At 36.9% G+C, this 16379-nt stretch overlaps 1 protein-coding gene and 1 long non-coding RNA gene across 2 annotated transcripts in view; one reads left to right on the top strand and one right to left on the bottom strand.

The window, feature by feature from the left end:
* The window catches only part of LOC137176923 (uncharacterized), a 156814-nt gene that overhangs the window by 18049 nt on the left and 122386 nt on the right, over window positions 1-16379 (top strand). The gene's annotated exons all lie outside the window — the stretch shown is intronic.
* LOC137176919 (hydroperoxide isomerase ALOXE3-like) lies at window positions 1794-9735 on the bottom strand. Its single transcript, XM_067582955.1, has 15 exons — window positions 9705-9735; window positions 8497-8695; window positions 7908-8109; window positions 7687-7768; window positions 7454-7576; window positions 7259-7362; window positions 6240-6406; window positions 5866-6009; window positions 5455-5658; window positions 5117-5203; window positions 4733-4902; window positions 4467-4588; window positions 3805-3905; window positions 2983-3153; window positions 1794-2227 (listed from the first exon to the last, which is right to left on the bottom strand). The coding sequence occupies exons 2-15, from the start codon at window positions 8674-8676 to the stop codon at window positions 2048-2050; spliced, it is 2037 nt and encodes a 678-aa protein (XP_067439056.1). The 5' UTR covers window positions 8677-8695; window positions 9705-9735; the 3' UTR covers window positions 1794-2047.

Genomic DNA, 16379 nt, shown 5'->3' with positions numbered 1-16379 from the left:
GAGTGGTATGAAAATGGCGGGTATTAAATAGCAAATAAAAATACTTACAGTACAGCCATTTTTATATTTGTAGCCACTCATCTGGCCTTAGTCAGTCAAGTTGGTAACAATTAAGCCACAAAGGTCTTGGGCATGTGGGAATTTTTTTGTTAAAGACCACAAAAAAGGGAAAAGTTAAATAAACAATTACATTGGACAGTGGAAAAAAACATGTATCAATGAATCCACAAAACATATTGTTGAGTTTGTTCCAGTGACAGATTTATAGTAATTTGCGTTATTTCATATTTCAAAGTGATTTTGAGTTTTTTGGGTTTTTTTTACTACTTCCTGGAAGTTATAGTTTCACCTCAGCTCCCTATTGCCCCTTCCCAAACTGATTTCACTTCCTATAAATGCATTATGTCCCCAAAACAATCAACATGTGTTGTAAAATTAAAAATGGTAAATTCTTGAATTGATGATGTGACTGATTGAGATCAATCAAATTAATTTAGTTTATTAGATTTTCAGTTCAATATAAAAGTGATTATTTGACTTCTTGTGAGAGCTGTGCTCTCTAGCTGCCTATATTAAACCCTCTGCTCACAGCTTAAGTGTCATGTTTGACTGGAATCTTGGCTTGAAGAGCAGGTGAAGAGAGTCAACAGATAACTCTGTTTTCTGTTGCTAAGAACCATCTCTGAAACAAAATCTTTGCTGTCATTCAGTGGTATGGAGAAACCAGCTTCACAGAGGTGATGTAAGGTCTGCACAGCCGCAGAGAGAGAGAGAGTAGGACTTGATTTGGCTGACCATTTAGAGAGAGAGGAGCCGCTGAACTGAAAGCGCTGTCATCTGGTGCTTGTTGGTCATGCTGGAAACTACTGTAAGACACCACCTTTACTCTAAACTGAGATGAGTCAAATGATGTCATGACATACTTCTGTCCATTAAACAATGCTTACATAGAATAAAAAACTTGGAAAATGGTGAATCACATTTTCATAGAGTCAAACAAACTAATACATACATACAAACATATATAATCATTGAGGACACTGCTCCTATAAGGAAAGGGTGCCATCTTGTGGCAGAATCATGGAACAAAGCCTGCATGCTCTTCACAGTTGCCCTCCATTCAAAACTCTTGTTGTTAATTCACTTGGATGTGTGACCTTCACTATGCAGAATGATGAATCTGCAGAGTTTGAAACAAGAAGATTGTTTCACATACATCTGTTGATGGGGGAAAGTTTCTCTTTGCTCACTGTGAATCAGAGTTTAAGATGTGTAGGTACGAGCATGATTTTGTGACATCTCAGCTCGTCTGAAAGTCACACACTTTACAGTGAAGTAGGAGACGTCTGGTGTCCAGCAGCTTTATATTTCTTCAAGAAGGCTGTTTGTTGAAATGTTCTTCTTTTATGAGTTCAAGTTCAGAAGAAAGCTCGTGACTTGTTTAGCTCAGTGTTTTTGTGGCAATAAATATGACATGATGATGTGTCAGGACCATGGACAACGTCACAGGAGGGAAGTGAAACTGACATAAATTTTTGAGCAGTCGGTTTATTTGACTTCAACATTTATTTGAAAAATGTGAAACTCTTAAACCAAAATCTGTATGTGACATTTTAATAAGATTTTTGTTGTAGATATTGAAAAAGTTAAATTGAAATTAAACAGTGAACACCACTTGCAAAAAAGATAAATACAAATACATGAAATCACCAAATGCACAAACCACTGTTTTTTTTGTTTTTGTTTTTTTTTCTAGTTTTCTACAACTCAGAACAGACAGGCTCATATACAGATCATGCTATTTGTATTGGTTACATGCAGTTACAAAATATTCATAGAGGTTGGTCTAAAAAATACATGAATTATTGATTCTTGTGTTGACATTGAAAAGAATAAGAAAAATGGTAAAATGAAACTCATAAGTATTAAGTTTAATTACTTGTAAGACGCTTAAAAAGATTTTTTTTTTTTTCATCATGCCTCCTTAATTGTTAATGTGAGGTTGAATTTGACCAACAGCTAATCCAGAGGTCACACCCTCTGATATTCAAAGGGCCACACTATTTTCCACCACTTCCGGGTCCAGGAATGTGTATGGGATGTCCAGCTTCTTGTTTCTGGCTTTGATATCTACACTTAAACATTCCAGGTCTTCTTGAAAAGCATGAATCCACTTGCAGGGAATCTCCTCAGTGAAATACTTCTCTGGATAATGGCCAAGAGGGACCTGCAGATCAACAATATGTTTACAATCATTTATTTCAGCCTCATTTAAAGGCAAAAGAGGTTGAAATTTGGCTGTAATGACAAAACATTGAAACTACTGAAAACATAGGATTTAAAGTGGAAACAGACAACTTTGCATGCAAAGACAACCATCTGTCTGCTTATCAACTCCTTGATCATAACAGAATATACTGTAGCAACTTTCACCACTGCTCATTTTAGAAAGGTCACTGCAAGAAAGCATGTTCTTTGTTTAGTTTATCAAATGGACAATGGATCATTTGTTTGTTTCTGGCTGCTAATGTTAGTGTTAGCTAGCATAGCTAGCATTAGCAACAACGCTAGCAGCCAAAAACAAACATAGTTAGATATTTTATAGATTGATGATATCGATAGATGTTTCTGGCTGGTCCTGGCTTCCTTGTAGCTCCTGGCTCATGTTCTACTGATGATAGTTACCCATAGCTAGTGGGGAAAATAAAAGCACTATCCTCTTCCTCTTTTGGTTGCGCAATGGTTTATGCACTTCCTTTGTGCCATAATCAAGCCTTCATTTTCTCGGGAGATCGTACCCGGTGGGAGACAGGATCGCATAGTGAATGTGAGGCTTATAGGGAACCAATCTAAACGGCGATGGTGTCAATATTCTATAGCCATTTCACTGAGCAATCAACATTTACCTTTATAATGATAAGTTATAGCAAGAAAGTTGTCTATTTCCACTTTAAATATACATTTTCAGCTGTGGACACTTACAAAGTCAGTGGACTGCCTGCTGAGGAGCCACATGGTGGCCATGCCATGAGCTGTTGTGCTGATGTTGGGGAACGTCTGCAGCATGGTCTCCTCACTCGTTGTCCCTTTTGTGGTAGGTGGAGGCTTTTGAAGGGAGACGGGAGTGTTGGGCATCCAACCACCGTAGTCATACTGCAATGAATGCATGATTGATGGCTGATTTAATAATGATTATTTGAAAGGTAACACTACAATCATGCTGGTCAGTTAATGATAGAGTGCAGGGTTCAAAGTTAATGTTTGTTTTTTTTCACTTGCCCGGTCCAGCAACTTGGTCAGAAATCTACTTGCCTGAAGGCAATTTTTACTTGCCCCTATACAAATAGTTTTATTTAATAGTAGTTATCAAATAACAAAGATAACAAATACTAAAGTTAATTGTCATGTTTAATCTTCTCTTTATTTAAGTAAATGAATCAGAACAAGGACATTGGACTGTTTCTTTCAAATAATGGAATAGACTCCCTAATCTGATGGAAAATACATTTTTTAGACTCATTTCTTCCACTCCAAGCTTACTGATTTCCCTCTTTAATGTTTCTCGTTCTCGAGAGTATTTAGGAATACTGAGGAATGTTTGTTTCATGCGTCACACTTGCCTGATCGGGCAATCAGGCAAGCCTTATTGTTGAACTATGGAGTTATTATATTATTAGTTAAGTTAGATGCAGCATGTTTTATGTTATATTAAGGCTTCCAAAACGAACTCCTCTCCTCAGATCAGTACCATTTCACAATAATCAAGCCATTATAATTAGTCATGGTATAAATGAAAGGATTCACCTGTCCAGAGTTGACAGCAGAGTGTTGGCATGAGCAGGTGAAAATCACCATGGTGACAAACTTGACCAACTCAGCCACAGTGCAGAAACTGTTGGGAATTCCTGAAGATTCATGAGAATAAATAACATTACTTATACAGAACATAATACAATTTTAGTGCCCCATTCACTCATGCTGGTTTCTCAGATGCAAAGATTTAGCCTACTGCTTGTGTTTTTTATATGCTTGTAAATGAATCATTTTGGATTTTGTTGGTCAGACAAAACAAGACATTTGAAGAGGTTAGCTTGGGCAGTGGAAAATTACAACAGGCATCTTTCACTATTATCTTTTATTAACTTATTTTATAGGTTAAACAATTACTCGATCATGAAAATAATCGTTATTTGCAGCCCTAGTAGAATTCAACCTTTTCAGTATTCAATACTGACCTGTACTATACCTGTATCAGAACTTTGTAGTACTGTATATATTTTTGTATGCAAAGAACACATGTAAGTCATGTATCTATATGTGCATTGTTTTCTTCTAAACAAATATCTGCTTTAAGTTTACTAATTGAATCAAACTTTGTTGGTAAAATGACCATTACATTGCATTACATATTTTTTCTTTACACCTACATGTATTGTTATAATTGTCAGGTTTTTGTTTAAGTGCACCTGTGCTGTCTTGGAGAAGGAATCCATGTTCAAAAATGTTCTCAATCCAGCTCTGCAGTTCAGAGTCTTCCTGGACCTCAGCATCACTCTTGTAGTAGTGTTGGAGCAGTCCCTGCACAAACCTATAAGACACATTGATACGGTTTGTGATATGACATTCTTACTTGAATAAATAATTCCAATTCAATCTCCCCAATGATAAGAATTCATCATATATAAGTGATAGACCCCACCTGTGAAACCGCAATAAAAGTCCCTGTCACTACCTGTGGATGATATCCCACAGCCTGAGTCCATCATCTCTGTAGAAGAAGTTTGGTACAGAGTCCAGTCCACGCTCAGCGATGTCATCTGGTATGCAGAGGGAGCTGTAGGTCAGTGAGGACAGTGCTCTCTTCATGATTGTGATCATACCCTCTCCACCAGAAGCTGCAAACTAGGAAACAGCAAAATGTGTAAATATTGTTGGGAGCAAATACAGAAGGTGATATATGCCCCAGAGAGCTCAATGAACAATAGTCTAAAACATGCTTGTGTTTTCAGTATTTTCAGTTGGTCAAGATGCTCTCTTCATTAGCTTGCCTTTTTTCACGTTGCTGCGAGATGAGCTCTCTCGTCCGCACTGATGTGTACAGTTGGTGTTTTCTTACCTCTGTGAAAGCTCCATCATGCGATATCAGTTGTTGTCGGGCTAAGATGTTGATGTGGAGAGTGTAACGAGTGTGAGGAATGAGGAGCTGAGGAAAAAATGGATATTCCTTAATATTTAGAATTGTCTGTTTTGCATAGACAGAATTTTTGACACATGCAAAATAAACACAAAAACAGCTGGCTTCAACTTGGGAAGACACAAAAAAGAGGAAATAATTGGAAGCAGGAGCACAACAGCATGCATTAGATCATAGCACTACATGCCATGGTGCGGCTAAAACAGATTACACCTGGCTCATAGAAAAACACCAGAAGTTCAGTCTCTCATCTCATTTACCTTGTACAGTGGATGTACTTTGGGCACATTGCGCAGCAGTGACACTGCAAAAACTTCAGCCAGCAGGTGAGTGCGCAGCAGGTGCATGTTGAGTTGATGCATGTTGAAGTCTGCGCTTCTCACAAAAATCTTGGCTGTCAACCAGTCATACTCAGAGTCAGTAGGCAAGAAGATGGGATTGTCTTCTGCTGGCTTCTGCTTCAGCTATAGGAAACAAAAGGGAAACATGGTTGATTCATTAAATTGATTGATTATATAATCCATAACAATACTTCAAGAACTTTTCATGTTACAGTAGTTTATGTTTGCTTTTTAAAAAATGTTTTATATTTTAGGGATATGATGTCATGATTCCCATGTGGGTAATTAATAAATACTGAGCGAGCCAGGAGCTCTAAGCTTCCAACTCACCTGAATAGCAATGGGCATCAGCTCATCATCAGCAGTTCTGTGGAGCAAGACGAGGGGAGCTGCCAGGTACTGCTTCTTGTCATGGATGACGTTTGTCTTCACTCCATCCAAAAGCTTGTAGTCACACAGGAATATGTTTCCTTTCTGTTGGAAATATCAGAATAACTCTCATCCTACACAACACCTTGGAATAATTTTAGTAAAGATGATGAATTACTGAGATCAACTATAAAGGTCTAGTGAAACGGTGAGGGTCAATTAGGGTTACAGTAATTTGATGTTTTGTTAACTGCTTATCTCTTCTTAAAAATGTCACTATTGTTTCTATTAATGAATAATTAAATAAAAAATAATCAGTTGTCAGAGGTAATCACCTGCATTTCATCCTCTAATGTCCACCGACCAGTGGGGAAAACCATGTCATCAGTGACAGGGAAGTTCTCAGGCAGGACTGTACAACGCTGGATCATCATGGGGTTGACACCGTTTAGGAACTGGTAGCCAAAAAAGGCGTCGTTCCTCCAAAGCTGTTGAACACGGTCTGGAAAAAGAACAAATTTGAACCTCAAGGTGTTACACCAAGTCACAGCTATGGAATGATATTATTTGTTGTTACTTAAATGTAATGTATTACAGTTGGCAGTTTACCAGGTTTTCTGAAGGTCCTGTTTTATATAGTGTACATTGATTGTCTTCTCTAGGGATGGTTCAATAGCCGGTTCTGTTTTGGATTGCGGTCAGCAAAATACCCAGATTTGTTAAGCTCTGACGCTAACAAATCCATCTTCTCTTATTGAACCTTTTTTCTCCCCTCACTCTCTTTTTATTATCAACGAACAATAGAAAACATACAGTTTACTGTAGGTGGCAGCTTCTCATTTGTAGCTGACTGTTGGATGAGATAAAATTCTATCGAACATCGCTAATCTTCTCTGCTACATTTTATAAAGATGTGAAACTCCTGCTGGTCTGTCTCCGCTTCTTTGCTAAGATTGTTCATGTTGTCCACTCACATATTTCGAATCAGATTTCCATTCGAAAATTCATGGATGTATTTGAGAAGCTGACATTTTGTGGAAAGGACGACAAAAATAACTGAAATCCTACTACTACAGTTTATTTACTCCTGAGGAGCAACCTCTGGAAGCTAACCGATCAGAACAGAGTGGGTTGATCAGGAGGGGGGCCTTAAAGAGACAGGAGCTAAAACAGTCTGTTTCAGACAGAGGCTGAACTGAGCTGAGGGACTGCATAAAGAGCCAGTATAAGATAAATAAGGAGCTTTCTGAACTGTCAGTCATACAAAGATATTCCAGCAGAGCCCCAAAATAGAAATGTAGACTTGTAAATGTGTATGATACATCCCCTTTAACCATCCCTAATAGTATGGTACCTGATATATCCGTCCGCCTGGAGTGGAACACTCGGTCAATTTGATTCATACTAGTCCAGTTGTCCTTGCGGTTAGACAGTCCTTCCAGTTTCAGCCATATTATCCTAGATAACATAAACAAAGGGGGTCACTATTTTAATGTTTTTTTTAATTGTTTTTACAGATAAATAAATGGAAAGAATATAAGAACTTCACCCTGTGACTGCATTGAATCCCATCTGTATACACTTGGTGAAGGAGAAACGGACCTCACAGGGCAGACAAAGAGGGCTATGTGCTTTTACACAGTGGGGTATTCCTTCTAAATATACATCCCAGCTGAGAGACAGTAGAGAGGAGGACATGGGTGAGTGGTGGTACGGAGGTTTAGATTTATGTCAAATCTGGGGTTGATAATGCAACAATATGTGCAAACTCAGCGTTCTCACCGATAGTGCTCCTTTCTCTGGTTTAGCTCCTTCTCCCTACTCTTCCTGCTAAGATGATGAGTGTCATCAGAGTCTTTTAGAGCTGAAGAAAAAGAGAATATACAGAATATGGGCATGAAATGACTGCAACATTTCAACAGAATAACCAAGCCAAGGTTTAAAGTGATTGAAATTGTGTTGTCAGTGAGGATGTACAGAACACAAAGTGGATTTCCACAAACCAGTTGCCTCTCTGAGGTAAACCTTTCTGTCATCAATCCAGTGGTAGACAGGAAAGTTGTACGTGTCTCCCTCTGGAGAGTTGACTTGCACCCTGGCAAGGAACCAGGAGTCTTCAGATAATGAAGGGTCATGCTGTTTGTGTAGCTCTATCATGAGCAGCTTGCCAAGGGAAGTAGAAGAGGTCACAGAGCAGATAGACACCTGGAGAAAGAGAGAGTTTAAATACATGTGAGATGATCTTTGCTGGAGAAATTTTTTCGGCTGAACTGGCTGCTTGGTGTTCTTTGTTTTTTATGGTGGTTTGATGTTACAAAAGGCTCCCTCACAAAAGATTGAGTTTCAGAGGACTTCTCTCTTATGCATGGTAAATCAGCATTGTTGGGTCATTGGCAAAGACTGTATAACCTTGTAGCTATGGGAAAAGTCAAAAGTCATGACATGCACCCAGCAGTATCACCAGTACACCCTCATCAACAGAGACTAAACACTAAACTGCACGGTCACAAAAGTGTTGGTAAGTGATAAACATTTAAACATATTGTATGATATACTGTAGACTTGCTGGTTCCAGTAGTAAGTAGTTTTTACCTTTGACCCTGTCTTCTTGTTTTTCTTGTTGAAGGGTGCCCACTCTTTATTGTTGCGGAGGGAGGAGTGTGTGTCTATCTGTCCACCTGTTCCAATCAGCCTGATGTAGATGTTGTTGAAAGTGTTGTCATGGTTTATGTTTTCAGTGATTACAATCACTTCATATTTATAGATTTTCATTCTGGAGTGAAATGGAAACCTGGTAGGGAATGGAAAAAATTACAGTAACCCATGTCAGCATAGATTATGTTCATTACATGTATCTCATCAAATAAAGGTTTTGAATTATTTTAATCAGGAAAAAGCTGTACAAGTTAAATCTTCATTATTTATGATTATTATTTAGTAATCTGACAGATAAGTATAATGTGCAGTGAAACCAAACATCACAGAACCTCAGGCGGGACATGGAGGAAAATATTAAAGGTGGGAGGGGAAAAAATGACCTACTTGTGTGTTGTCTTGCAAAACTTTTGCAGTTTGCCGAGAACATTTTTGAGTTATCCAGAGAAATATTTTGATTGTTTCACCAGCAGCAACAACAACAATAAGACTCGTGGCCCAAATATTTGAAATTAAAAGTGCCACAAATGTTAACAGACTGACAAAACCTACATGCACAATTTATACGTCAAAACCATTTAATATGAGTAGAAAAAAATACAGGCCCTCAAACTGAGAGTGTCCCATGTACAATACCTTTTCCACTGTGTCAGAATACCGGTCCTGACCTGTATCAACCTGTATCGTCTTGTAGCCTCTAGTTAAAATGGTGCATTTAATATTTCCAATATTTTTCTGACCCAAGTCAATAGTCCTTGCTTTAAATGAGCAGTATGTAAATAGTGGGTATTAAATACCAAATAAAAATGCTTACAGTACAGCCATATCTGGATTAGCAGCCACTCATCTGGCTTTAGTCAGTCAAGTTGGTGATGATTAATATTGAAGTTTCTACTTTTCGATTGCAATCAGTATGGTTTATCTCACCCAAGTTTACTGTGTTTAAACACAAACGCCTTGCATACCAATGCAAAGTCTGTCTTTTTCCTCCAATATAAAATATTTTCTTCCATGTCCCTTCAATGGATCTGAACAATATAAACACTCATAGTAAATGTATATTATTCATAGTGTTCAAGTGTCTTGAATAAATATATGAGAGTATTATTATCATTCGAAATTATTAGCAGCAGTATATTTCTTACCTCTTTTTGTGTGATGGTGAGATTCCTTTGAGATGAGGTGTTTCTTCAGTGATGGCAATGAGCTTTACTTGCTCTTTTTATACATGCATTTATATGGGAGTGGTCACAGACATGTGCCATTTCCTAGAAAAAGGATTTACTACCATTGAAGTTGAGACCATTGATACTCAAAAGGGAACTTAAAAATATTTTATTAGCAACAGAAGAGATTTCCCAGATACTCTACACTCTATTTAATTTACACAGTAGAACAGTAGGTTTTTTTTCTGTGGTCAAAACATCTAGGTCACAATTTACAGCAGAAAGAAATTGAAAATTACCTTAATCCTTGATTTTTAATGCCCAAGTCACTGGGAATGCATAGACATTTGTGTAATATTTAAAAGTTAGCGGCATGGCTATAGGGATGACAGTGTTGGTTGGTCAGTCCACCAAAGTGGTGGACCAACATGTTATCTGTTTTTAGACAATACCCAAGTCCTGTCAGATTTGTTAGCAGTTTGTAACTGCAGCAATTTATATTAAATGTTGAGAATTAGATTACTTTTGTTTGTTGTGTAGGACACTACAGCCTTTTCTCTAATTTCTTGGATAAAACAACCTTTCTTTAATCTCAAATTGAGTAGGTGAATGAGTACATGGAGAGTGCCTCACTCCTGGAGCCCAAACTGACCTCTTTGCCAAGTGGGTGTCTGTTAAGTCAACCATACACTAGAAGACTTTGAACAGAATTTGAAAAGACTTTTAAAAGACTAAAGTTTGACACCCTCTCACATCTAAAGAGAGTGTGTTATAAGTCTCTGAGTTTTTAGTCATAAACTCAGATTTTGCAAAGACTGGGGATCTTGCAGGGTCACTATTTGCAAAACTACAACTAGATTCCTTTTGAGATTATTTCCCATCCTGCTTCTGGTGGAAATTTACAAGATGAAAAACTGTTCATGTAACTTGTAAAAAGGGAAGCTGAAGGAAACGAGAATGCTGAGCTTTCAAGCTTTCATCACGAGTTATTAATAAAACCATCAAGCACATCTTTTTAAGAAAGTACTCTAGCAAAACTCTCATGGTTTTATTCAGACATTGAAAATTTGTCTGTGTGAGTGGAATCGTTTGAAAAGTTGTTCTAAAAAGGGAAGCTGACGGAGAACGAGAATGCTTTAAAAACACACCCACAAAGGGCAACCATTTACTGTATACTGCTGTGAGAAAGTGAGTACAATCAGCCACCGTCAGTAATCAATACAAACACACATTATTATGCTGTAAACCATTGATCAAAACAATAACTACAACCTTATCATACTTTAGTAGTTAGCTAGTGATTCTGTAGTGGTGACAAAACATTAAACAAATATAAATATTAGCAATATTGAATTAAACTGAAGGTCCCTTCACTCTTTGGGGAAAATATTACACCAAACTCCCTTTAAGAAATATGACATATTAACAATTCTTTAAATGTCCACAAAAACACATAACTCTGGAAACACAAGATAAAAGGCGTCGCCTTATTCGCTTTTTCTGGGTGAATAAATGTTAATGTGACTTCTAAAAAGGGAAGCTGAAGGGGAACAAGAATGTTGAGCTTTCGAGTTTCACCAGGAGTCATTAATTAAACCATCAAGCACATCTTTCTAGGAAGGTAGTTTAAAAAACACACACAAAGGGCAACCATTTACTGTATACTGCTGTGAGAAACTGAGTACAATCAGCCACTGTCAGTAATCAATACAAACACACATTATTAGGCTGTAAACCATTAATCAAAACAATAACTACAACCTTATCATACTTTAGCAGTTAGCTAGTGATTCTGTAGTGGTGACAAAACATTAAAAAATATAAATATTAGCAATATTGAATTAAACTGAAGGTCCCTTCACTCTTTGGGGAAAATATTACACCAAACTCCCTTTAAGAAATATGACATATTAACAATTCTTTAAATGTCCACAAAAACACATAACTCTAGAAACACAAGATAAAAGGCGTCATATGTCGACAGTCTTCTTGTCAGTTTGGTATTAATATAATCTATCAAGATAAACTGTATTTCTGTACGAACATTATTTTGGATTTTTGTCGCCTCAACTCACTATCAGCCTCCGTTGGTCAGCTGCGCTGTTTTAGTGGGAGAAGACTGTGGGAATGAGAGGTGAACTGTTACAAAAGTGAAATTTCTCACTAAAATACGCGCTGGTTGATAGATCAGATACACGCCGAATTAAACACCAAGTCACAACATTACAGTAACTACCCAGTTTGCTGCTTCCCATTTGCTGCTGGAGAGAGTGCTCCCTTGTTGGTTGCCAATATTCACATCATTGAACTTCACTATTTGCATGAGCCGAGACTAAAAATATGTAGTGATAATATGATAATATTATACATGTTTGATTTTATCTGAACATCAAGACGAGAAAAAGACTAACTTAAGAAAGCTCACACTAAGTTTTTTTGACCACCTTATACCAAATGATCAAGATGACAGGAGCATGCCACAACTCTAGCAAAAATCTCATGATTTTATTCAGACATTGAAAATTTGTCTGCGACAGTGAAATCGTTTGAAAAGGCCAGCATTAGCAGGATACTATGCAAAAGCTTTAGTTGCTACTAGCAGATATTACAGAGGGAACAAATAATTGCAAAATAAACGTTTCCTCATTATGTTGATTAAAGAACATGATCATTTTCTACAAAACTTATTTGCTGATGCAAATTAGTTGTAACTTTTAGAGGACAGAATAACTTTCTGCATTTTATTGGCCTCAGTGGAGGATTTCAGGTTCTCAAATTCCTGTATTTCACTCATCATCTCCTTCAGTTTTCTTGTGACAGATGCAATTTTATCTAGAAGGTGGGTTTCTGTTCCTTGTAACTTGTTCCTTAACTGTGAGTTTAGTTCACTAACTTATTGCACATCATCCTGTCACAGGTTTCATGGAATATGTGTTGAAGGAAATGAAGCAGCTGATTTGTTTCTTTGTTCTTCTTCTTCTTCTTCTTCTGCTTCTACAGTGAGAAGTTTTTCACCTATATTGTGCTATTCAACCAGTCTAATCTCATCACGCAGCTACAGTAAATGGAGTTGGTCACATATAAAAAGTGAGGAAATGGATAGTTATGACAAGATAAATATTTTCTGTTTTCTGTTCTCTGCAGGGGAAGAAGTGTATATAATTCAGGGAACTCAGATGCCAGTAAAATTAGTTGAAAAAAACGCTACAGAGGAGAAGTTATGTAGTCTTTATTAAAAATAATAATTTTTATGTCTACCACCAGGTAGGGTATGGTAGAAAAGTTATTAACAACTGTTGTAAAAAGTTAGGATGATTATTATCACCAATTTTGTTTTTCTTTATTTCTCATGCAGAATACCATCTAATTGACATTTGTATATTTATTAACCTACATGAATATAAAGTAATGAAATGGAGAGCTTTGCGATGTGCTGAATTTTATTGACTGTCTCAAAATACAGTACAGCTGCTTCAAATGCAGTGTGTGCAAATTTTTGAAGCATTGATTGACTTTTGTCAATGACAAGTTCCTTCTTTTCCCCGGCGGCTGAACAGGTGAAGAGAGCAGTGATCCTTTCCTTAGATTTCTTTCCCCCCTTTTATTGTCATAAGCTTCGAGGAGACTGCGTTTGTCAATGAGAGAAAATGACTTTCTGTTTCCATCATGATTTCACTTACTGCAGGTTACCATGAGGCAATAATGGTGTCACAGCTGCTTATTGTGTCATATGAAAAGACCCAGAATGAACACTGTAAGCATATATTTTACGCTGACAGCATAAATTTTGTAGAGGAATGAGTCCCAAGCTTTTTGATCACCATAAGCAGTTGACCACTGTAACCGTGATCACTATAAGCGGTTTCTACTGTATAAATTTAAACACAGCAGAAAACCCCTTTGGTTGTTAAATCACCTGTTGCTGCTGCTTGTCTGTGATTTGTGATTGTTTGGGGCCTGTGCAGAAGGTCTGCTGGTTGGTCCTGAAAATGTCTTTATTCACGACTTCTTGTCAGGTTGTGTTGCATGAATTTTAATAACTATGGTATTGCAGGCCTTGAGGGATATTTTTTTCAGTGACAAGCATATAAATGAAGGTGTGTAATTCATGTGTTTGATACATTTATTGATATTTTATGATGTGAACATAAGGTTTTAGATCTGTGTGTGTGTGTTTGCAGAGTTTAGATCTGCAAAGATTTGTCAATAAATTGATTAGTCGTTCGACAGAAAAATAATCGGCAACTATTTGATAACTGATTAATCCTTTTAGTCATTCTTAAAGCAAAAATGCCAAATATTTGCTGGTTCCAGTTTCCCACCTGCAAAGATTTGCTCCTTTTCTGTGTTTTTATGTGCTTGTAAATTGAATAGTTTTGGATTTTGGACTGTTGGTCAGACAAAACAAGACATTTGAAGAGGTCACCTTGGGCTGTGGAAAATTACAACAGGCATCTTTCACTTTCATCTTACATTTTATAGGCTAAACAATTAATCAACAATCAATTAATACATTTTTGCAGCTGAAAAGTCAGCCTGTCTAGTCAGGTGACAAAGGCAATTAAATACCAGAGATGCAGTATTTTCCTGCAGTCCAACTGGATTTAATAAAGTATATGCATATAGGCCTCCCAAGCTCCGTAGCAAGGGAGAAGCACATTGATAGACTCATACAAACATTTTATACTTTCAGCCTCCGCCCAACACAACCATCACACAAACACCTTGTTTGCAGTCATACTTTGTCTACAGACACCGCTTTCCTCAAAGATAATTAATAATACTTCCATATGTGGCGTCATGCCCGTCTTGTACAACTTCCAGTTCTTGCATTTAGTTCCCCTTCCTCAACTATCACTTCTTAGAATCAGGGTCACTGTGTATCTAAAGATAACCTTTTCTGTTCCTTCTTTCCTAACAAACTAGACATTGCCTACACGAACAAGGTGTGAGACGTCTTGGTGACACGTCCGGGTGAGACATCTTGCTTAAAAAGAGAATAATGTGATTACAACATATAGGCTAAAGGCCAATAGACAGAGTCAAGACTGAGTCATGTTCTTTAAGGACATAAATTGATCAGTTGAAATACATTTCTATACTAGATTAATAATCATCAAAACATTATTATAATAATACAGTCTTTTCTCCAACAGTACACTTCTGATTATGATTTCCTACACACAATAATGAAAATAATCATTATTTGTAGTCCTAGTAGAATTCAATCTTTTCAGTATTCAATACTGATCTGTACTGTACCTGTATCAGAACTTTGTAGTACAGTAGGCTATATATTTTAGTATGCTGAGAAAATGCATAAGAAATGTGTCTTAGTCATGCATTGGATTTTTTTCTGAACAAATACCTGCTTAAAGTTTACTAATTGAATCAAACTTTGTTGGTAAAATTACCTTTATGTTGCATTACATATTAGTTCTTTATACCCACATGTATTGTTATAATGGTCTGGTTTTTGTTTAGGTGCACCTGTACTATCAAATCTATCTTCTCTTATCGGACCTTTTTTTCTCCCTCTCACTCTCTTTTATTAGCAAAGAACAATAGAAAACATACAGTATACTGTAGGTGGCAGCTTCTCAGTTGTAGTCAACTGTAGCAAATTCATGCCTTGGGGAGAAGAAATGAATTGAAAAGAAAATGACAGTAACTCATGTCAACACAGATTACGTTCATTACATGTATATGTCAAAACCATTTAATATGAGTAGGAAAAAAATACAGGCCCTCAAATTGTTAGTGTCTTATGTACAATTCCTTTTCCATTGTGTCAGAAAACTGGTCCTGACCTGCACTGTGTCCTCTTGTAGCCTCTAGTTAAAATGGTGTATGTAATATTTCCAATAGTTTTCTGACCCAAGTTAATAGTCTGTGCTTTAAATGAGTGGTATGAAAATGGCGGGTATTAAATAGCAAATAAAAATACTTACAGTACAGCCATTTTTATATTTGTAGCCACTCATCTGGCCTTAGTCAGTCAAGTTGGTAACGATTAAGCCACAAAGGTCTTGGGCATGTGGGAATTTTTTTGTTAAAGACCACAAAAAAGGGAAAAGTTAAATAAACAATTACATTGGACAGTGGAAAAAAACATGTATCAATGAATCCACAAAACATATTGTTGAGTTTGTTCCAGTGACAGATTTTTAGTAATTTGCGTTATTTCATATTTCAAAGTGATTTTGAGTTTTTTGGTTTTTTTTACTACTTCCTGGAAGTTATAGTTTCACCTCAGCTCCCTATTGCCCCTTCCCAAACTGATTTCACTTCCTATAAATGCATTATGTCCCCAAAACAATCAACATGTGTTGTAAAATTAAAAATGGTAAATTCTTGAATTGATGATGTGACTGATTGAGATCAATCAAATGAATTTAGTTTATTAGATTTTCAGTTCAATATAAAAGTGATTATTTGACTTCTTGTGAGAGCTGTGCTCTCTAGCTGCCTATATTAAACCCTCTGCTCACAGCTTAAGTGTCATGTTTGACTGGAATCTTGGCTTGAAGAGCAGGTGAAGAGAGTCAACAGATAACTCTGTTTTCTGTTGCTAAGAACCATCTCTGAAACAAAATCTTTCCTGTCATTCAGTGGTATGGAGAAACCAGCTTCACAGAGGTGATGTAAGGTCTG

This window comes from Thunnus thynnus, chromosome 24 (genome assembly GCF_963924715.1).
Source record: "Thunnus thynnus chromosome 24, fThuThy2.1, whole genome shotgun sequence".
In the NCBI taxonomy this organism is placed as follows: Eukaryota; Metazoa; Chordata; class Actinopteri; order Scombriformes; family Scombridae; genus Thunnus; species Thunnus thynnus.
The sequence above is the reverse complement of the archived record's forward strand: the minus strand, read 5'-3'. Positions and strand labels throughout refer to the sequence as shown.

Bases quoted from the DNA above. Each gene is read 5' to 3' on its own strand.
- LOC137176919 (XM_067582955.1), bottom strand. From the start codon at position 8,676: ATGAAAATCTATAAATATGAAGTGATTGTAATCACTGAAAACATAAAC. The intron at 4,589-4,732 runs GTAGTGACAGGG...TGTGTCTTATAG, and splicing joins CTGTGGGATATCATCCACAG to GTTTGTGCAGGGACTGCTCC. The intron at 3,154-3,804 runs GTGAATCCTTTC...CATTCATTGCAG, and splicing joins CTGCTGTCAACTCTGGACAG to TATGACTACGGTGGTTGGAT.